This window comes from Clytia hemisphaerica, unplaced genomic scaffold (assembly GCF_902728285.1).
Source record: "Clytia hemisphaerica strain Z4C2 unplaced genomic scaffold, Clytia hemisphaerica genome assembly, whole genome shotgun sequence".
NCBI classification, from domain to species: Eukaryota; Metazoa; Cnidaria; class Hydrozoa; order Leptothecata; family Clytiidae; genus Clytia; species Clytia hemisphaerica.
In genome coordinates this window covers 676,045-698,737 of record NW_027104090.1, presented here as the reverse complement: position 1 = coordinate 698,737, position 22,693 = coordinate 676,045, and the positions used below count along the sequence as shown (strand labels likewise).

Below are 22,693 nucleotides of genomic sequence, written 5' to 3'. Positions count from 1 at the left end.
GCTTTCACTAACTGTCACTAACCCCAGCAGCTAAAGCTAGCTAAATCATAACATAGATAGTTCATCACGTCATCACCAACCATATCGCCATCTGACCATTGCGCATTGGGTGGTGCATACCATAAAAGTGAGTTCAAACTTTTTTGATGTCGCAAGTATTATTTTTCAGGTATAACATGGTCAGATTTATCCACAATCACTTTAGGTAAATATACAGGCAAAATTGAAGTTAGCTTGATTGTGAAAGTTGACAAAATGTCCTGTTTTTCCAAGACCATCAAGATAAGAGATTGTATCTCTCACACCAAGAGTATGTAAACGAAACATCAAATCCAGACAATCGTACAAAAAACATGATCCAATTCAACTCATGAAAGCATAAAAACCAAAGAAAAATAGCGAAAGAGCAACATTTGTTGTCTATTTTTTGCCTCCATCTTTGTTATGACTGTTAAAAAGCAGTATGATCCGATGAACAATACGCTTTCTGATCGGGCGACGTTTTCCGATCGGCAAGGAGAATAGACCACCGTACGCATATTTCATACGACATGTCTTGAAAAAATGACGTCTTCCGCCTCGAAATAAGAACATCCTACTGTTTTTACCGTCGGAGCTTGATTTAAAAAGAGACTCATGTACAAACTCACGAAATTGACCAAAACCGAGCGTTAGACTCGGAGAAGAAGAAGAAGGAGAAGGAGAAGAAGAAAAATTACCGTTTTAACAAATATTTCCTTCTGGAAAGGAAATATTTAATAATAATAATAAATAAACATTAACATCGAAAATGGAGGAAGAAGAAGAAACGCCGTTTTAACAAATATTCCCCTATAGTAAGGAAATATTTAAAAATTGACCAATTAAAAGATTTTGAAACCTTTTCACTGCAACGACACCTTTACGAACAGACACTTGAAAACTAACGTCAAAAGAGTGAATACTTATTTGTTTTTCTTGAAATCTTCACTCAAATTAAAGTGAAGTGTGCTGAATTGTGTTTAAAAAGATGAAAGGAGCTGCGCTGATTCTGATAATATATTTTGTTTTGCAGGAAACCGAAACCTTCCACTAAGAATCGTCTATTTCGTTTCAAAACTTCTTTCAAGACTTCTCTCACCGACGTCAAAACAACAACAGCAAAAGAAGATTCTGCGCACCAATCAATCTCTACGCAAACCACTCAGCAACATTCCAATTGATTATCTCTGACGATGTCGAAACGAATCCAGGCCCAATATCATACCCCGAATGCACCAAAAACGTTTGAATCAATTCGTACCGCCTCGAGTGCAAGGTTTGTTATCAAACTACACATGTCAAGTGTATCTACCGTACTGAGAAAAGCTTTCGTAATAAACATAACCAGTTGACATGCCATAACTGTCTAATTACAGTGTTGCCTTTCTTCGGTGTCTTCGACATGACAGATATCTATGAAGTTACACCTGAAGATCTGGAGGAAGACGAACATCAGCGAGCCATCAACCAAGACCGCAATCGATTCAGTATCTGTCATCTAAACACCCAATCAATAACGTCAATCTTTTCTGCTTTCGACCGAATGGTTTGAACGTACAAATATGACATTATCACATTATCCGAAACCTGGCTGAATGACAACCCGAAGCTTCTCCATCATGTATCCATTATCTATTCCGCCACCGAGATAAAAAACGTGGAGGTGGTGTTGGTATGTATATACACGAGTCCGTGAAAAACAAAATAAGGAACGATATAACCGAGAAAGACACTTTGATCGAACACATGTGGATGGAGATCAAAGGCAAACACGACTCTTTTCTCCTAGCTGATTTTAGTATCAACCAAGTCCTACACTAGCAGATAAGCGTGCGTGGCTGACCAAACTCGATACCCTGCTTGTCTACATTTCAACAATCTGGACCAGCCCTATAGTCATTACCGGTGATACTAACATTGATATGCTAGAAAACTCTGAGATTGCACAAGAATATAGAGAACTTTTACACAACCATAGCCTCAATCAACATGTTTCCAAATCTACTAGACTTGACCGTACGCTAATAGATCATATCGCATCAAATTTTCCACGAGAACGTTTTTCCGTATGACGAAATCAGTGATCACGACGGCCCGTATGTTATTTTCGACGTCAAAAAAAACCAAGCCACAAACATCCGAATTGAAACCAATTTCAACGCTGATTCATTTGTATTTGATGTTGAGAAAGTCTCCTTCGCAGCGGTTTACGAACTTGAGTAGTCAGAAGACAAGGTACACTGTTTCAATGAACTGTTTTTATCTTGTTTAAACGAGCATGCGCCACTAGTTAAATGCAAAATAACCACCGGCTCCATGGCTGAAAGAACTTAATCTATCTGCTAAGCTTCTCGAGCGTGACCAACTTCGGACTCGGGCACATCAACGATCCCATAACGAACAAGCTCGGGCTGCATTCCGTAAAGTTCGAAACGAAAAGAAGAAACACTACGCAATACCAAACGAAACTTGATCGATATAATTCCTGGTAATCTGAACACATTCGGCACATTCACATTTGGCTTCTCTAAACCCACCTACTCGGACGTACAGGTATATGTATCGCATTGCTTACAGCACTTGGACCGTTTTCCTATATTTGTGTTATACCTAAAGGTAATAGAAAACGAAAAATTGATAGGTTAGTCAATAGCAAGTGACTTATCTGACTATTTTTTGAAAAAATCTAAAATTTTGAAGTTAGATTTCTAGTGTTAAATCTTGATAAAAAACTTTTACCCAACCAATAATGCTCAATTTTGTTTTATAAAATAATAAAGAAACTATTATGCCTACATAATCTTAAAAATTTATGCTAATAAAAACATTTTAGATTTTTCTAGAACTCCTGAAATGAAATTGTTAGTTTTGAGGTACCTGTGGGTTTTGTGATAATGGTTGCTCCACCGGACAAGATAAGATACCTTCGAAATTCTTAAAACTTTGTATTAACGAAATCACAAGTCCAATCTGTCACATAATAAACACTGCAATCGAGGAGAACGCTTTTCCAAACCAATGGAAAATCTCGAAGATCACGCTTATTTCGAAAGTCGATGAATCAAGTGAACCGTCAGATTACCGACCAATACCCATTCTCCAAATCCTTTCAAAAAACAGACCAAGGAAGTATCCTCGTCCCTGTTCTATTTAATGTCTACGTTCATGACATGTCAACAATTACTAATGCGGATTGTATGCAATATGAAGACGACACCAGCCTGTATCGTCACACAAGACCCCCACACTTCGTAGAGTGCATTGAAATGATGACCACAATCACATCAAAGCTCTCTAGAGATGGTCGAAAACCCTTCTAGTCTCTAGTTACAACCGGTCAAAGTATTTTTAATGAAAATCATATATTTATACGCTATAAGGCGCCAAAATGAATTGCTGGGTGCTTAAAAATCGCTAGCGAAAATGCTTCATGCGAGAATGGGAGACTTCGGTTTTAAGCATATTATAATATAGATGTCGTTATATGGTTAGAATCGCTAGAATATTCAGCAAGAAAATATAGGTATATTTTGGTATGAAAGAGGTGTCCCCAAAATATATGCCCCTAATGTTCTTGCTTAATTTAACCTGAAACAAAAAGAATTTCTTCACAGCTAATTATACAATGTTTTTAGAACAATAACAAAAGAAATCCATTAACTCGGAACATACTCCCTTAAGGGCAAAGGGCCTGGTATGTGATGAGCCGTATTTCCACTGTGTTCAAGAAGCTGTTTTTCCATTTCTAAACATTCCTCTGGGTGATACTCACGCTAATCATTTTCTAGAGCTTTCTACTGTGGTCTACACTCACCTGAACTTAGCACTGGAATGTGGATGGTTTTCGCGTGTTGATATCCACCAGTCACCAACTATTCCTGTGTCAATATATTTCTGACGGAGAAATTTTGTATCACTAAATGTTGGTTGGTGTTTGAAGGCTTCACCTAATTAGAAAAAAAGATTTCTCAATGCACCTTTCCCAAGTTTATCGTTTTTTTTTTCTCGACCTCTCCAGTTTGAAACGAGAACTTGATACTTTTGAAGCTTTTGGTGATACAAAGTCGTTCTGAAAATTTGAGATCAAAAGCTTTTTCTGTTCCTTTTTTATGGCTGTTTTAATTCATTTGTTTTTACGGTAAGATATTTTATCCTAACGGGTCTCGTAGCTTCTATTCTGTTTCTATGGGATAATTTTGTTTAAGAAAAAACTTTTAAATTGAAATATCTCAAGAACCGGAAGAGCTTTTTACATAATTCTTTCTTTGCAGATTTAGTATTTCGTAGTAGAATCTTTCAGGGTTTTGGAATGTTATTTTTCAAAAAGTCGAAGGATACGGTTTATATCCCGCGTCCACGTGATGTCTTTTGACCAATGAAATCGCTGTGTGGAAATCGACCCATATTTCCCCATTTAAAATGATTAAAATCACACAAGTTCATCATTTTTTTTTTTTTTTTTGAAAGGCTTACTTGTATTAAAGAACTTTCTGAAGTCCATGAACCCGGCAAGACAACAACCATTGTTCTTTCTTTTGTTTAAAAATGGTGTGTGAGCAATTGAGGAATTACGTTAAATAATATCCTTTTATAACATACCTGTCTGTGTCCAGCTTCCTATATCACCATTTTCAAAATCAAAAACAGCACACCCTTCAAGGTAGCCGGGTTGAGCATTCCTGGTTGGAAGCTTCCATTCATACACGTCATAATTCTTGTCTATATAACTCATCTTCTTCTTGTCCCTTACATAATCCTTTAAATAAAATAATAAAATATACATTTCTGGCTCATAAGTACTTTGAAGAGAGGCTAGGAAACCCCGAGTTATTTCGGCCTTTTTCGCGAAAATAAATTTCTTTGAATATTCTTAACAGGGCAATTCGCGAAAGTTTATACTTGCGAAAAATTCTCAAAAAATTTGAAAATCTATAAAACCTAGAAATCGTAATAAATATCAAATTTTCAGGATAATATTATGAAAGGCATTTGAATACGAATTCTTCAAAATAAAGAAGAAAATTCAAAGTTTAAATGTTTGAAAAGAAGGTTGATTTCAAAGGTTTTATTTTTACATAAGTGTTCCCGTTTCATATCAGACACATATTTCATATCAGGACAGTGTGTACCTATTGTTATATTATGCTAATATAAGCAAAAAAATGTTTTTCTTTTCCATTTTCTGACCAATCTTATTATTATTATAATGTAATAAAGTTCTAGGCGCACGAGGGCCTCTGGAACTGATCGTGATTATACGTATTCTACAATTGCCTTGTGTTGAATCTTTTCGGATGTTTACTCCATGCATGTCTTTCTTTGAAGACTTTGACTGTCTTTGCCTCAACAACATCTTTTGGCAATTTTTCCAGGTTGGTATAGTTCGGTAAAAGAAGGAATTCGTTTGTACACTACGGAGTCCATCGCTTCCAAAGTTTGGAATCATCTCAAAGTTGTGCCTTCTGTTTGGTCGCGTTCGACGGGCTATCTTGTTTGGGATGGTATCTTTTTCGTAATAGTTGATGTGCTTGTAAAGTTGGACCATGTCCCAAAAGTGTCTTCTAAACTCGAGCCTAGGAAGATCTAATTCACACAATCGTTCTTCGTGAGACATATTACGACATTTTTGAACAAGTCTTGTTGCCCGTCTTTGTACTCCTTCAATCAGATTTACGTGTTTATGCAGAAACGGAGACCATACTGACTGAGCGTACTCCAGATGTGGGCGAACAAACGTACAATGCAATGTTTTGAATGTACTTGTACCCATGTTTACAAATCATCGATTGATTATGCCAAGTATCGCGTTTGCTTTGCAATGTGTTCTTCAAATGTAAGTTCTGAGTCAATGAGGATTCCAAGATCTTTTTCTTCAAAGACGTGTTCCAATCGGCGTCCATCTAGGGAATATGGATGAGCATGTTTGATGTTTCCAAACTTTCCTAGCATTAGAACGTGACAGGATGGAACTTTAATAATCACTCTTTCGACCAATGTACAAGTGTGTCTATATCATTCTAAAGGGAAACAGAGTCTTCGATGCAGTTGACTTCTTTAAAGATTTTGGTATCATCAGCAAACAGTAGGATCAATGAGATGACCTTTTCAGGAAGATCATTGATGTATAGCACGAACAGTATTGGTCCCAGTACACTACCCTGTAGAATATCACCCTATACAGAGTCTGTAGTCGAGAAGGACTGGTTCACTTTTACTGATTGTGTTCGATCTGTTAGAAATGACGTTATCCATTTTAAGATTGAACCGTTGATGCCATATTCTGATAGTTTCTTGCATAGTCGACGGTGGGGTACAGTGTCGAAAGCCTTAGCAAAATCAAAGTAGATACTATCAACAACGTTTCCTTCAGAGATGCTCTCATAACATTTATCCAGATAGTATAAAAGCTGTGTCACGGTTGAACGGTTGTTAATGAAGCCATATTGCTTGTTCGATAAAAGATTATGATCAGAAAGGTGCTTCGTGATGTGTTTCCTCAGTATTGATTCCATTAATTTGCACACTACGTCGATGTCAAACTAACAGGTCGATAATTGACTGCCAAATTCTGAGGTCCCTTGTTTTTGTAGATAGGTGTGACATGTGCCACCTTTCAATCTTGTGGAATTGAGCCTTCAGCTAAAGATTTGTTCATGATTACAGCTAAGGGTAGAGACAGATAGTCAGATAATTCCGCTAGTATCCTAGGGGGTATTTCGTCTGGACCGAATGACTTATTATGGTTGAGCTCTTTCAATTTATTCTGTACCATCTCCTCAGAGATATGAATATCTCCGATGGATGAATCAGTTCTTTTCAAATGCAGGAAGCTCACCTAATGCTTCTTTTGTGAATACACTGCAGAACTGTCGTTGAAATATATTGGCTTTTTCGTGATCTTCATGCTTTAACGATGTTTTGTCATTTGGTGATTCAAGTAGTGACGAAACTGTACCAGAAGATTTCATCTTGTTACGCACATGAGACCAGAAGATCTTCGGTTTGGTCTTTGCGTTATCACAAATTCTTTATTCCTAGTTCCTGTGAGCTTGTCGCATCAATTTGTTCACTCTGTTTCTTACAGGTGTGTATTTGGCGCGATTGTATTCTTTTTCTTCGGGCGATGATTTCATCCATTTCCGATGGAGGCGTCTCTTCTCTGCTATTTCTTTCCGAAGTTGAACTCCAATAGGTATTTTACCTTTCTTCTTCCAGTTTTGACCACCGATGATATTTATGGGTACAAAACAGTATTGTATATCCAAAATCTTCTTTTGAAATCTTGCTCCACATCCGTGTCAACCCAATGTGAAAAAGCTAGTAAATTAAAATTGACGAGTAAGCAAACGATTTAATCCATCCACCTCGGAAGTTTCTGTATAGAAAATAATACTTCGGCATTCCAAAATTAGTCTAGTGGTAGACTGAAGACGTTTATAATGCGTGTAATACAGTAGTATAGGCGTTATATGATAATACGATTGTTGTTACGGGATTTTGTTTGTATAAACGCCAGGAAGAATCCAGCGCTCTGGCCTTATGGAATCTCCGGCTTCCTACGCAGAAACTTGCGTAGCGAGAAAACAATTCATCAAGCACAACAAACTCTCATAACAAAATCAACTCAAATGTGTTTGAAGTTAGTGCACAAAGGTTTCTAGACGACTAAAATAGCCCCCCCCCCTCCGCCCCAATACTTTTTGCTTTATTACTAATATGTCTGAATAGTCGTCTAGCTTGCTAAACTAGTTGCTAGACTAGTCTAGTGGTAGAAAATTTGCTTTAAGTGCAAAAGGTAGATTGTTCAATTCCACGAAGAAGAGTTATTGTAGAGCTTTGTTAGATTTTCGAGATCTTTTTACAAAATGTTGTAAACACAGACGAATTAGCGTATTAATATATAGATTTCGTTTTCGCTGAGGTCCCTTCCCTCGTCTGTTCGTTCTTTCTATCACAGTGTTCATAATTAACCACTTCTATAATTAAAAAATAAAAAATCGGTGCAAATGCTTTCGAGAACACAAAAAGCACAAATGAAATTTGGAATTAACTTTATGTAGTTGGAGAAAATACTTCGAAAGTTTAAAAAGAAACAAAAAACAACTCGAAAAACCTAAAGGGATAGAGATGGATGAAAGAGATGAACTCACTATCCTAGGATAGGGAAATCACTGCACCAACCTGACTATGGCAGCTCGTGCTCGCGACACATCGAGCTGCTGGTGTATAGTAGCTATATTCGATCGACTCGGGAGGACAGTGCATCCTCGCTCGGGTGTTTTAGAGTCCTCGAAGCCTTGAAATCTTGTTAACTTGTTCATTTTGACCATCGAAACCTTGTGTTCTTATATAATTTGTTCTTATATAAAAAACGTGTAATCCACCTAACTAATCCGTTTTGGTATGGCATACCTTCCACACTCTTACATCAGAATCTTATATCTTAGATTTAAATCCCCCTCACATGGTATGGTTAATTGGAGCGGAGGTACATTCAATTACAAAGTGAATCGTAGCACCGTGTGGGAATCGAACCCTGGGCCTCCCCTTAAGTTATGAATAGAATAAAATGATTTTTCTTACGTAAGCAGCCGACATGACAATGCTTTCTTTACTTTTTTGAAGGCTGTACAACTGAAGATCTCCATATGCCTCATGGTCATAACATCCAAAAGGAACAAAATAACAAAACTCTAAACGTTGGACATTCGGCTAAAACAAATTATTAAAAATACTTTAATGGTATAAAGATTCCGCAGGGAGTAGAACTGAAATTTTGCAGATTTCGCGGATTTAGGTATCTTCCGCGAAATTAAGTCCTGATCAAAATTTAGAAAGGCCTTGTTCGCGAAATATTTAAAAAACAACTCAAAAGATGTCAAATAAACTGCTTTTTTAAATGGTTATTAGCATCAAAAAAAGCGCTAATAATGCGTTTTTCGACAACAAACATGTACAATTTGGCATTAAAAGGCATAAAATCGTTAAAATATTGTCTCCAAATAGTGTCATCCGCGAAATTAAGAAATAAATTTTAAAATTTTGTGGAGGAGCTCAACCGCAAAATTTATTCCCTGCGAAAATTTATCCTTATAAAAGTCTGATAAAGTATGTCATAAAAGAACCTTAAATTTTTACGTATTGCGACTGATTGGTCCTTCTGCAGCGCTTTGATTTTCACTAGCAATTTTAGCCTGCCGTATATCTTTTCCGGGAGGCTATATCGTTCTAAATAAGCGCCATATTCTTGTCTTCAATCTTATCAACGTCAAGTTGGTTCGTAAAATCTTTGTATGTCGCTTAACAAAATGGAAAAGCTAGATTCAATCCGTCATTCTAAATACAGTGCAAAGCTAAAGGCGACATACAGAGATTTTACGAACCAATTTGACGTTGATAAGATTGAAGACAAAAAAAGTGACTATTGGGTAGGCATTACGATCGGTCTCCCGGGCAAGGAGCTGGTACCTTGAATGTGCCGCCCTTAAGAGTTACTTTTTCACCTTGAAAACCATGCTAATGTTTGCAGAAACCATAATATCTAATTTCAGTCCTCCTAAAAGCTACGAACAAAAAACACGATCTAGCAAAGATAAGTTCCAGACCTTTGACCCTTAAAACTAAAAGGCTAAATTTAGGGTCCTGGAATGCATAAATCTTTGGCCTTTCTTCTCAACTTTGGTCGAAACTTTTCCGAATTCTAAAAGTAGGGTTTCATCAACCCGTAATAACCAGGCGTTTTCAGCTCTGGTCCTTACAAATTCGATTGGAATGGTTTAGCAGATAAATATTCTGGCACGCAACGTTGTTTCAACGTTTATCTTATGTCCGATGAACGTAGAAAGAACGATGTATGTCAACTGGGATAAACAGTAGATAAAATACCTGATTAACTCCTAGAAGTTCTATTTGAATAGCACTTGTTACTATGCCAGGGGAGAGATCAAAGAATTGGTATTTCCCGTATACTGTTTGATCAGCATCAAAGCCAGCATAATAAAAGTCCTGAAACGAAATTATAACGCGATATAGTAAAATTTGCAATGAGATTTTATATTCCAATGCCGAGGACATGTTTGGCAGTTGCCCACGCTAAGGTTCTTAAAGACCGGTTCAATCCCAATTCATGGTACATACTTTAAGTATGTGTACTTATTTCGCGAGTTTTTAGGCAGAATTCCGCGAGATTTAGTACTGTTTAGATTTTTCAAACATAATAGGCCGAAAATCGAAAGTTTTCGAAAATAGAATGATTTTTAAGGGATCAGTGATATCTTGTTACAATATCCAATTTAGTGAATTGCGAAATTTAATACACGCGAAAAATTCCAAATGCAGTGGGGATGGGGAAAAAAGCATCATATTTTGCAGTGTGGATTTGTTCATTTGATTATTTTCAGTGGGGAGAATAATTTCCCACTGGATACGATATTTTGGATGATTTTCCGATGGGAAGGGTTCTCAGTGGGTCTGTGAAAAAGGGGTGTTTATAAGGAACTTTTCGCTACCCTGAGTATCAGAGGCCAAGTCAAGATAACAACCCAAATCATATTTTTGCTTTTAAAGTTTCCAAGCTTCGGGCGCATTTTCCAGCAGCAGCTACTCATTATTATATTTTTTTTACGAAAACACCCCGGTTATTGCAAGTACATATTAGTAAATTTCAACTTTTTCTCAAAATTGTCCCCCACGCTTGAACGGAGAAAAAATCAAACTCCCACTATAGAATTTTGTTGCGTATTCTGTTATGAGATAAGTTTTTTATATACAACAAAAATAATTTCAAACCTTTATTTTTCCATTCTCGTCGACGACTGGATTCCATTCTGTGAAGTGACGAGCTGCTCTATAATAAACCCTTATTCGTGTTCCCATCATAGAATTCCAGCCGTTAAAACGACCCCACCAATATGCGTCACATACCCATTCCAAACCAGTGATTCTTAGATTTTCAGCTATGATTACAGAAGAAAATGTCACGATAACTTAACAGGCTAAAGCTGAAAAGATAAAGCCTTTGCCTTTCGAAGGAACTTTTATTTAAATTCCTTGCTACAATGATTTCGTTTGGTGTTAAAAAGCCAGAGTACGGACCACTGCCCAGCTGATACACAACGTCGTTTCAACGTTCATCTAACGTTTTATGGACGTTGTGAACATTAAACAAACGTTGAAACGTTGTGTGCAAGCTGGCCATAAAGCTTCAATGGCCAAAATGTGAAGAACAAATTAAGAACATTTTAAGCCTTTGCGGACTGTAAAACAGCCGATTATTTAGAAAATGAAAAGGATCAAGGAGAAAAACCTTAGACCTTATATTCTCGGTTGTATTTATCGCCCACCAGACACTTCAGACTTCCTCCCTCCAGACTTCTATGAACTATTTCAAAACAAATTATCCAACGCTGTCGATAAATTTAATGAAGTTATTTTGATAGGTGACTTCAACATAAACTACCTTGATAGAAATGATCACAAAGATGAGAAACATTTTATAAACTTCAGATCAGATGATCTCAAAGCCAACGAGGATTACGGAGACATCTTCAATATTAATAGACCTTGCCATCAGTGGCGTTGTGGCAAGGGGGGCCGGGGGCCATGCCCCCCCCCAGTGGAGCATTTTTAAAGGGGCGCCGAAGAGCAAGGGGCGCCAAAAGAGACTTTTTTAAACACCCCAATCTTAAAAAATCATACTTTATATTGTGCCCCAGAACCAATTTTACTGAGATAATTGCAATTTTTTTCGCTCACTTCGTTCGCAATACAGTTAGTTGGTAACTTCTTTGCAATCTAGCTAATTACAAGTTTTTTTGTGTGTACAATATAGCATTATTAAATAAAAATCTAACTGCGCCCCAAGACCAATTTGCTGACAACAATATTGAAATCATAAAACATAAATTTTTTCCCTCGCTTCGCTCGCATTCAGTGGCGTTGTGGCAGGGGGGGCCGGGGGGGCCATGGCCCCCCCAGCGGAGCTTTTTTGAAGGGGCGCCAAAGAGCAAGGGCGCCAAAAGAGATTTTTTTAAACGCCCCAATCTTAAAAATCATACTTTATGCGCCTTAAATTGCGCCCAGGACCAATTTTACTAAGATAATTTTAAAATACTTGCAATTTTTTTCGCTCGCTTCGCTCGCAATACAGTTCATTGGTTTTTTTTGTGTACAATATAGCATTATTAAATTAAAATCTAACTGCGCCCCCAAGCCCAATATGCCGACAACAATATTGGAATCATAAAACATCAATTTTTTCGCTCGCTTCGCTCGCTTCGCTCTCATAACACATTGTTCATTTAACTTTCTTTTCACTCTAGCACAAGTGTCAAATTTGTCTATTTTCATTTAGTGATTTAGGGTATCTTGGCAGTTGATTCAAAAAAATTTTCTAGTCGACCCCAACACCATGGTGGGGCCTGTTTTTCCCTTTTACATTCATCAAAGATAAATCTACTCTTCTCCAATAAATATTTCCTTCCTCATTATGCCTAGGCAAATAAATTTAGTAAAAGTTTAGAAAATGGTGGGTGGGGGCACCACTTTGGAAAATTGGGGAGGGGCGCCATTTAAAAAAAATTGACTTTGGCCCCTCCAGAAAAATTTTCCCACAACGCCACTGCTCGCATTACACATTGTTTCCTTAAGTTTCTTTCCACTCTGGCAAGTGTCAAATTTGTCTATTTTTATTTAGTGATTTAGGGTATCTTGGCAGTCGATTTTCAAAATTTTCTAGTCGGCCCTAACCATGGTGGGGCCTGTTTTTCCCTTTTCCATTCATCAAGGATATATCTACTCTTCCCCACTAAATATTTCCTTCCTCATTATGCCTAGGCAAATGAATTAGTAAAAGTTTAGAAACTGGTGGGCATGGGCACCACTTTGGAAAATTGGGGGGAGGGGGCGCCATTTAAAAAAAATTGACTTTGGCCCCTCCAGAAAAATTTTCCCACAACGCCACTGCTTGCCATGACCACCGATAAAGAAAAAATATCTGATGAAATCGTCATCCCGCTATCCCTCAGAGATCATGACATGATCGGTATCGTCCTAAAGAGACACCATCAACGGTACGAACCGAGAACCATCAAATGTCGCAACTTTTCCAGATATAACCCAGACTTAATAAACGAAGATCTTCGCCAAGCAGACTAGGACCTTGTTTATGAACAACATGACCCAAAAAAAGACTGGGAAATATTCAAAATTGTCACTTCAAACATTTTCAATCGTCACGCTCCGTGAACAAAACGAATCAAAGGTCATCCATGTCCATGGTTAACCACAAACGTCAGAGCAGAGTTAAATGACCGCACAAAAGATGAAGGTGACAGGAACATCTACTGCCGTAAAAAGAACCGGTACACCAATCGCGTCCGTCAAGCCAGAAATAATTATCACAAAGAATTGTTAACTGAAAACCAAAATAATAATAAAAGATCTCGGAAGCATATCAAAAAACTGCTACCAAAGTCAAACATTAAATCAAAACAGTCAAAAAGTTACAAGACAATTACCGTAACAAGTGCCAAAGAGTAAGCCAATATGTTTTCCAATTACTTTGCTGATGTCAAACCTACTCAAAGATTCTGCACCAGTGATCGAGAAATCACTAGCTCACATCATCAACAAATTGTTATTCATTCCAACCGAAAATCACCCCACTCTTCAAATCCGGCGAAGAAAATCACTTACTTACTGATCAGCAATTCGGCTATAGAAAAACGCTTTTCAACCGGAATGGCAGCAAATCTTTTCATTGACAGCATCCGAAAAGAAGTCGATAAAGGGAAGTACGCCGGTGCATTTTTCTTAGACTTATCCAAGTCTTTCGATACCATAAGTCATGGATCACTACTACAAAAACTTCCATCGTACGGAATTAAAGATGCCGAGCTAGTTTGGTTCCAAGACTACCTGTTCAATCGCCAGCAATTCGTAGTATACGGCCAAGAGACCTCCGACCCGAGAGCTGTTACCTGCGGTGTTCCTCATGGAAGCATTCTGGGACTGACTGTTATTCCTCCTGTTTTTAAATGACTTCCCTACTGTTTGACAGCCTGCAACACCGTCATGTTTTCCGACGATACCGTCATCTTTTCGTCCGAAAAAACGTCGGAGGAAGTCAACAATACCCTGAGAACTTAGACTACCAACATCCAAGGCTTTCTCGCTGACAACGAACTTATAATCAATTTTAAAAAAGGAAAAACTGAATCAATGTTATTTTCAACTGCTAATAGGATTAACGAAACTGACATCAAACAAAACTACAACTCCACACCAATAAACGCAACTAACCACTACAAATACCTGGGTATACTAATCGACTAAGTGATCACTTTGACAACACGATCCGCAAAGCCACATCACGATTGAAACTTCTCTAAATGATTCGCCCAAGCGTTACACCCTTTGCTTCATCCCAAATAGTGAGGTCAGGTAGCACATAAAAACGTAAGAATACTTCAGATGGTGATTAAAGCATGAAATTTGGCACAGATGATCCTTATAGAGGGTCTAAAACTTAATTTTAAACAGTAACACCAAATTTTGCCACCTGGCCACCTGCCAGATGACGTCATCAGGTGGCTGGGCAAAAAATTATTTTTTTGAAAATATTCAAAATCTGATGGTTCCAGCGGAAAGAGCATGAAATGCTGATAAAAATTGAGGTATAAAACATGCCTTGAAAATCTTCCTATCAAAAGTTATGGAGGTTGAAAGTTTTTTTGATGACGTCATCATAAGCCTTTCCAGGCAAAACTTAAAAACCTCGTAATTTTGGTACAAATTGACCAAATTTCATGTTTTATACATGAATTCATAACAAAATTCATTGCTTTTTCCGATTCCGATGTTCAAATTGAATTAAAAGCTTTAAATCCTACAGAATACTAAAACTTAGATTTTGAGCTTTACAAGGCAAATCAACGCAGCGTTCTCCCTTCAGGAGCACAGTGTACAACCAACTAATTTTTTGGATGTTTTAAGCCTTCCTATATTTTTTAGACCCAAGCATCAGATGGAACTTCAAATTTTGACATGGATTCATGTATAAAACACTAAATTTGGTCAACTAGTTCCGTTATTACAGGATTTTAGGTTTTGCCTGGAAAGGCTTACGATGACGTCATCACAAAACTTTAAACCTTCATAACTTTTGATAGGAAGATTTTGAAGGCATGTTTTATACCTCGATTTTCATCAGCATTTCATGCTGTTTCCGCTGATACCATCAGATTTTAAATATTTTCAAAAAAATAAATTTTTGCTAAGCCATCTGATGACGTCATCTGGCAGGTGGCCAGGTGGCAAAATTTGGTGTTACTGTTTAAAATTAAGTTTTAGACCCTCTAAGGATCATCTGTGCCAAATTTCATGCTTTAATCACCATCTGAAGTATTTTTGTGCTAACAGACCTCACTAAAATATTGCGCTCAATGGTTCAATCAACCCTCCTCTATGGTTCATCCATATATTTAAACTTGAATCGTACGAATACCGAAAGAGTACAATCTATTGATCGTCGCGCGAACAAAATCGTCAACAAACGTGCGATTGACCGTTACCCTATTGAACCAACGACAAACATCATCAAACGGCGAGTTTGTTGTCTGGTTAAGAAATGTTTGCTTGGTGAGACGAATGTTTTGATGGCAAATTATTTCAATATGAATAAAATAAACAACCACAACCAGGGAACTCGCAACTAGAATGCACTCATCAGGTTGCCGAGATTTTGCATAAAGAGCCAAGCAGTGATTTATTTTATGGGAGGAAAATTATACAACACACTTCCAATAGAGTTAAAAACACCTGAAAACTCTGAAACAATTAAGAACAAAATCAAATCACACAAATTTGATATTTTTTTAATTTTTACAATTAAAAACTATGCCTTATTTTTTCTAGTACATCTTTTCAGCGATTACTCAAACATTTAGCTACAATTAGTTTTATTTGGATTACGTCCCTAGGTTCTTATTGTCCTAAGGTTCAAATTTTCATACTCTATTATTGGTTCCATCAGACACAGCAACACTGTCTATCCTTCCTAGAAGATGATGTACGCTAACTAATATTCACAGATTTAGATTTTAATTTTTTCTTTCTATTTTAATATATTCTATACTATTTATTAAGTTATTTAGTTGAAAATTATTTTTTAGTATTTTCCTAATCGGACATTGCCTTGCGACACTCTATCTACTCTTATACTTTTATACGCTAGTTTTGACCCAAGTCCTTTATTTCTACATAACACTCCACAATCAGTCATTTTCAAAATGTTTTCCAAACCAACACACATGAGCTAGTACTCAGACTTAGTTGACATGTTGCTTAGGTATACCTGTCGGTGTCTTTTATGTCGCTTGTTTTCGGTTTTACATTTATTAATATTTTCCAAGTATTATATTTTATATATTTTATAATTTATTTATTTCAAGTATTGCCTACAGCCTTCTCTAGTCACCATCCTTGGTCTTAATCGCCTCTAATTTTAGCGATCTCTCTTAGTCTAGCTGTGAGTTTCGTACAACACTGGTAGCCAAGTATTTGCAAACGATATTTTATCAGTCTTTGATAACGTCATCTCAAAATATCATGTAGCCAATTATTTTGAAGGGACACTAAAATAATTATATTATAATAAATTTATAAGTTTATTTTTAGGTCAGGACCAATAAAGCAATATCAGTTATTTGTAACTGTTTGCGTTTTCCTGTAAAAATATTCAATTAAAAAAAGGCTCGTCATCAATAATTTTCTGAGAAATTCCTTCCGAAGAAGGCTCATCGGCAATGATTTTCTGAGAAAATCCTTCCAAAGAAGGCTCGTCATCAATAATTTTCTGAGAAGTTTTTTCCGCAGAAGGCTCGTCATCAATAATTTTCTGAGACATTTTCAAAGATAAACCAGCAAAACAATTCATTACTTAGGCTACGTCATATCTTCCTTCGTTTCGAACGTAAAACTCCTACTTTTCGGTATAAGCGCACTGATCTTGTTTTGAATATTGAATTTCTCCGGATACATTGCATGCACACTGAGGTTTTGATGAAACTTTCGAAACCTAAGACAATCAATTGTGTTTTAGATATTCTTTTATTTTGATTCTCTATTGATAAACTTCTTTTGTTAAAAATTTATATTATGTTTAATCATATTAATAGGTGGCCTGGTGGGGGGTGTCACTAGTGGCCGCCAATAGCACTGCCTATAGACCAAGAGTAACGCCTAATAGCCTGGAGCTTTCTAAGGTGTAGACTATTCATTAGTTAAATTTGAAACATCATAGCAAGGAAAACTATCTGCTCTGTCCTTACATAGATAGGACATCGGTACCAGGAGCAACGAAAGAGATATAATAGTGCCATCACAAGTGACTTTAAATATAAATAAAATGGAACGTTCTAGCAAAATGAAGTCTTGAACGTTTAGGAACGTTTGGAAAGGTTCTTAGAACGCTAGAGAACGTTCTTGAACGTTCCTGGTCGTTCCCTGTTATTTACTAGTTTAGGAGTGTCTTAAAACGTTCAGGAACATTACAGAACGTTCACGAACGTTCCTTTACGCTCCAAATCGTTCCCGAACGCTCTTTTTGATTAATCATAATTATTAACTTTTGAACGCGAAGGATCGATCGCGAGCGTTCTGGAACGTTTTTGAACGTTCTGGGACGCTCCTGAGCGTTCTGAAACAACAACAACATCTGTATATAAACGGAAGCACCTTTTTTGGTATAATATTACATGTTGATAAATGATTTTCCATTTCCGTTTGTGTACGATGCTAAGTCTCTTATTTTTAAAACTAATACAGATTGCCAGACAACCAGAAATCGCGTCATAAGGAGGAAAATAACTCGACCAAGTTGGTTTTGAGTGTTTTGAAGTCCTTATTTCAGCTATTTTCACTGAATTCGAATGACTTTGTCGTTTCTACGGTGGCCCATATACTAAATTACAAACACTATCAACTAAAATGCAAGCACTAACAACTTAAATGAAAACACTTTCAATTCAAATTGCAAAGACTAACAACTTTAAATTACAAACCCCAACAACTTCAAATGCAAACACTACCAACTTAAATTATTGTTATTATTATTGATCAGCCTAAGCCTTCGGTTCTTCCGCACGCTAAAAGTACCCATCATAAGACGGCAAAAAAAATCCGATTTTCTTCCGATCGGGTTAACTTTTTGGGTGCTTTTAGCGTGCGTTGTTTTTACAGATCATAATGTAATGTTTCAAGATGGCGGCTCAAGCGATAAGTCAGACATGATAAGTGATAAGTCAGTGTTTCCAGTGTAAATTTGTTGCAAGCTTCAATTTCTGTCATTTATTTTATTAACTCGGCAAATCAAACACATGATTTTCATCAAGGGGATTCTTTTTCTACATCTTTTGAAGCTTTAAATACTCTAGGGGCTGAGTTAGGTCCCGTATGCGCATCGGCGTATAGTCATTTTTTCTTTTGATCATGAAAGTATAGTCCTTGAAGAGTCAGAAAACGTGTGTGGCGTTATTTGGATCAGGCACAAATTTCCATAATGGTGGATTTTAGATTTTCAACCCTTTTTAGCCCTCTTGCTTGAAAAAAATATTTTTTTGACTTTAAACATAGACATATTATATACCAATCGATCACAAATTTTATGCTAATTAAGAAAAAGATCAGAATTATGGTCTGAAAATTTCGTTATCTGGAGATATGAAGCACTTTCGATTTCGATTTTTTGAAATGACTACTTTTGGTTCCAGATTTGCGTGGCTGTAACATTTGATTGGCTTACTTAATTTACTTGAAATTTTCGGAGGGTCTTGCCTACCGTTCAAATAATAAAATTCAGGAATTTTTTTTTTTTTCTACATGAATTTCGAAATCCATAATGGCGGATTCAAAATTTTCTTTCGTCACATGGGCTCTTAGGCTCTGCTAGGCTAAGAAAAATATTTTTTGAGCTTAAAACCCTGCATATTATATACCAATCGATCAGAAATTTTATGCTGATTAAGAAAAAGGTCAGAACCATGATCTGAAAATTTCGTTATCAAGAGATAGGAAGTACTTACGTTTTCTAAGTAAAATTTTGAATCCGCCATTATGGATTTCGGAATTCATGTAGAAAAAAAAAATTTCCTGAATTTTATTATTTGAACGGTAGGCAGGACCCTCCGAAAATTTCAAGTAAATTAAGTAAGCCAATCAAATGTTACAGCCACGCAAATCTGGAACCAAAAGTAGTCATTTCAAAAAATCGAAATCGAAAGTGCTTCATATCTCCAGATAACGAAATTTTCAGACCATGATTCTGATCTTTTTCTTAATCAGCATAAAATTTGTGATCGATTGGTATATAATATGTCTATGTTTATAGTCAAAAAAATATTTTTTTCAAGCAAGAGGGCTAAATAGGGTTGAAAATCTAAAATCCGCCATTATGGAAATTTGTGCCTGATCCAAATAACGCCACACACGTTTTCTGACTCTTTAAGGACTATACTTTCATGATCAAAAGAAAAAATGACTATACGCCGATGTGCATACGAGACCTAACTCAGCCCCTAGAGTAAAAGCCGTTTGCTCAAGTTTTTATTTATGTTGAATTTTCTGATACTTTTTATTGCTGCTTTTTATTAGTTTTTGCAATAAAAATATATTTTTCTTGTTTGCCTCTAGGGGGGATTGATGTTGTTATAATGTTATTGGAATTTGATAAAGTTTACAAAAGCACAGCTACTGTCTAAATTTGATAAAGACTGGATGCAATCGTGCTTTTTTGGACTTGGACGTGTTTGATAAGGTGAATTGCAAAAAATTGTTTGGTTCACGTCATTTCTACTTTAAAAAGTGGGGGTCGTTCAGTCGGTCGGTCGAAAATATTTTTCTGTTAAAAAGCAGCTACATCTTGTTCAAAGGGAATCCGTGTGGACTGATCCGTATTAAAAAATTGAGAAACCATGGAAAAACTGGTTTTCGGTTTACTCTCCATTAGCATGCGGCTCGCTACATCGATTTGAAAACTTGTAAACACAGAGCGTGCAGAGGTCAACAGTGGAAATCCAGCAAAGCAGCGGAAAAGCTTTCCGACTCTCCAACTCTACCTGCTGACCGTAAATCAGGGTCGGTCAGATTACGGGAACCAAATGATGACATCACATTTCCTATTATTGGACTTGCCAAATTATGATAAATGGTCTTTGGAATTTGATCAATTATTGTTTAACATTGTTTTAAAGTTCAAAAAACACTGCCAGTGCTTGGCACAGAAGAGAGGACTACCAGTTGAAATTAATTGCTACTGTTGAATTTATTTATTATGGCCATGTGTTTATTCGGCCAGGGCAGTAAATCAATCGCCCAAATTCATAGACCAATCAAAAGCGAGTTTAAAGCAAAAAGGGGGAAAAATGAGCTTCCCCGCATAGTAATGAATTTTAAGTTTTGCTTTCGATTATCATTTGCGACCAGCAAAGTCTTCAAGATGGTTGTGTGCATGTTGTTTAACTTGACGGTACTAAACTACAAAATTTATTTACGCAGACTGGATGCAAATTTTGTTTTTCTGACTTTGCCAAATTTTGGCTTTGACTGAATAGCAATCAGTTTTTACGTGCCTCATTGGCCTTGCAGACAACTGACAAATGGTTTCTGTAATTTTACCAAATCTACCAAAATACAGTTCCTGTTGAAATGTTATAAATATGAGCTACGTTTTGCAAAGTTTTTGATGCAAATTGTGTTTTTCTGGAGTTTGCGCTTTATGACTTAAAGTTTGTAGCTTGTTAGTTTAAAGTGTTATTGGGGTTTTATCAAGTAAAACAAAAAGTACAGTTTCTATGTATATTTGATGGATACCTTTATTTTGGTTCTGACGTTTTGGCAATTTTCTTATTCATTTCTAGATAACACTTTGGTCAGATATGGATATTGTCTACATCCAACAGAAAAAATGTATTATAACTGACTGGAATGAAATTCTAAATCAAGTTATCAAATGTTTCACATTTTTTACATTATTCAACATTTTTAGTCTACTCTGTTTCAGTACATATCTTACATCTGTTAACCAACTTATTAAAGGGGTTGGTGTAATTTAAGATGCACGATCTAACGATTTACGATTCACGATGCGCGATCCATGCATAAAGTATGCTGATTATTCCTAATAATTATCATAAACTTAAATTATATTGCATAATTCTAAAACAATGGCATAATCTTTTCTCACTTTTGTTTACCACGGTAAATTCAAGTAAATTTATGCAACAAAAACGAAATAAGTAAGCAATGAAAGTACGAATAATAAAACTTACATAATGTTGATAATGAAAACTACCTTGTGAACATAATCTTACAATAGAGTGGGGGGCGTACGGGACTTCGTAATACGGAGAGAGTTATATCGATCGCCCCAAGTTACCTTCATTTTTATTTCATTTTTTTATCCACGATCCTGAATCGTACCTTTCCGGGGGTTTTGTTGTTTGGAATTGATTAACTAACAGTTAGGTAGGGTCCAGGGTTGCTAGTAACGGCTTGTCACTGTGCCAGGTGCATACTCAGCGCCTTGGTTTCCGCAGGGTTGCTAGTAACGGCTCGAATTTCAGTCAGGTTTAAAAAAGGGGTACTTTTACCCATATTATATCATTACCCCCGTCTTTGCCATTCCGGTATAATATGTATGAATTGCGTAATTTGCTGTGGCGCGATGCCCAAGGATAGAGCGTGGCTTCCGAATCTGAAGGTCTTCTTTGGGTTGGTTTGAATCCCACTGGTGCGAAAATTATTGGTCGAAATTATGGACAAATGATTGACAGGTATGAAAACTCAGTCAGAAATGAGAACTAAAGTCTCAAAACCAGTCAGTCAGAAAGAGAAAGACAGGATCAGAGATCAAAAATAAATAAAACATGAATGTAACTTGGGCGATCGATGTACTTTCCTCGTAAGCCGATAGACCGATCACTTTTTCTCTCAATTACCGATATACCGATAATTTTTTCGTTCAAATACCGATAACGACAATCCCCATTTTTTAGGTACTCGTCCCCCAGAGGGGGTACTTAGGCAAAAATGGGTGCTTGGTATGTGTGGACGATAAAGGTCGGGTTTTTCATCATCCAAAATTCTCTATAACAATTACAAACTGTAGCGTGTTGGGTAGGTACAGGCTGGTAATCAAAAGTAGAATTTTGGCTTAAGGTGCCCTTTTGTAGGCTTATTCTGGCGCCCCTTTTGGTCGCATTGGTATACCGAAATTTGAACTTAAAATTTAGGTTATTTTAGAAACATTTAGGAAATGCGAGCGAAGCGAGCAAGAAAAATTTGCGACATTGTTCATCGAGATGGATTGAGTAAAGCCTAGCAGAGGCGTAGCCACGAGTTTTCGTTTCGGGGGGGGGTTTGAGATTGGAAAAATTTTGACCTTTTTTAGGGGAAATTTTCAGAGAAAGTTTTTTCAGAGTACATTTTTGCTCTAAGCAAGCTCAAAGTTAGCCAGAAAAAGGTCAAAAGAACTACAAACCCCTTCACATTCTGTTGGGAAAACTTTGACCTTTTTGGTCAATTATTTTTTTCTTTGGTGGGGGGCGATCAATTACAGTTTAGGGTAATTTCAAGATTTTGGCGTTCAAAAAAGCTCAACTTGGGGAGGCGTGGC

General features: G+C 36.7%; 1 protein-coding gene across 2 annotated transcripts in view; it reads right to left on the bottom strand.

Annotated features, from left to right (window-relative positions):
• Positions 1-22,693, bottom strand: part of LOC136812759 (uncharacterized) — a 232,255-nt gene that overhangs the window by 175,999 nt on the left and 33,563 nt on the right. The window contains exons 4-8 of one of the 2 annotated variants that reach the window (XM_067069283.1): positions 10,810-10,976; positions 9,907-10,026; positions 8,605-8,733; positions 4,621-4,777; positions 3,836-3,968 (exon numbers count right to left, since the gene is read on the bottom strand). In XM_067069283.1, the coding sequence (XP_066925384.1) occupies positions 3,836-3,968; positions 4,621-4,777; positions 8,605-8,733; positions 9,907-10,026; positions 10,810-10,976 (706 nt within the window). The remainder of the gene's footprint in view (positions 1-3,835; positions 3,969-4,620; positions 4,778-8,604; positions 8,734-9,906; positions 10,027-10,809; positions 10,977-22,693) is intronic. The other variant, XM_067069284.1, reaches the window with a different exon arrangement.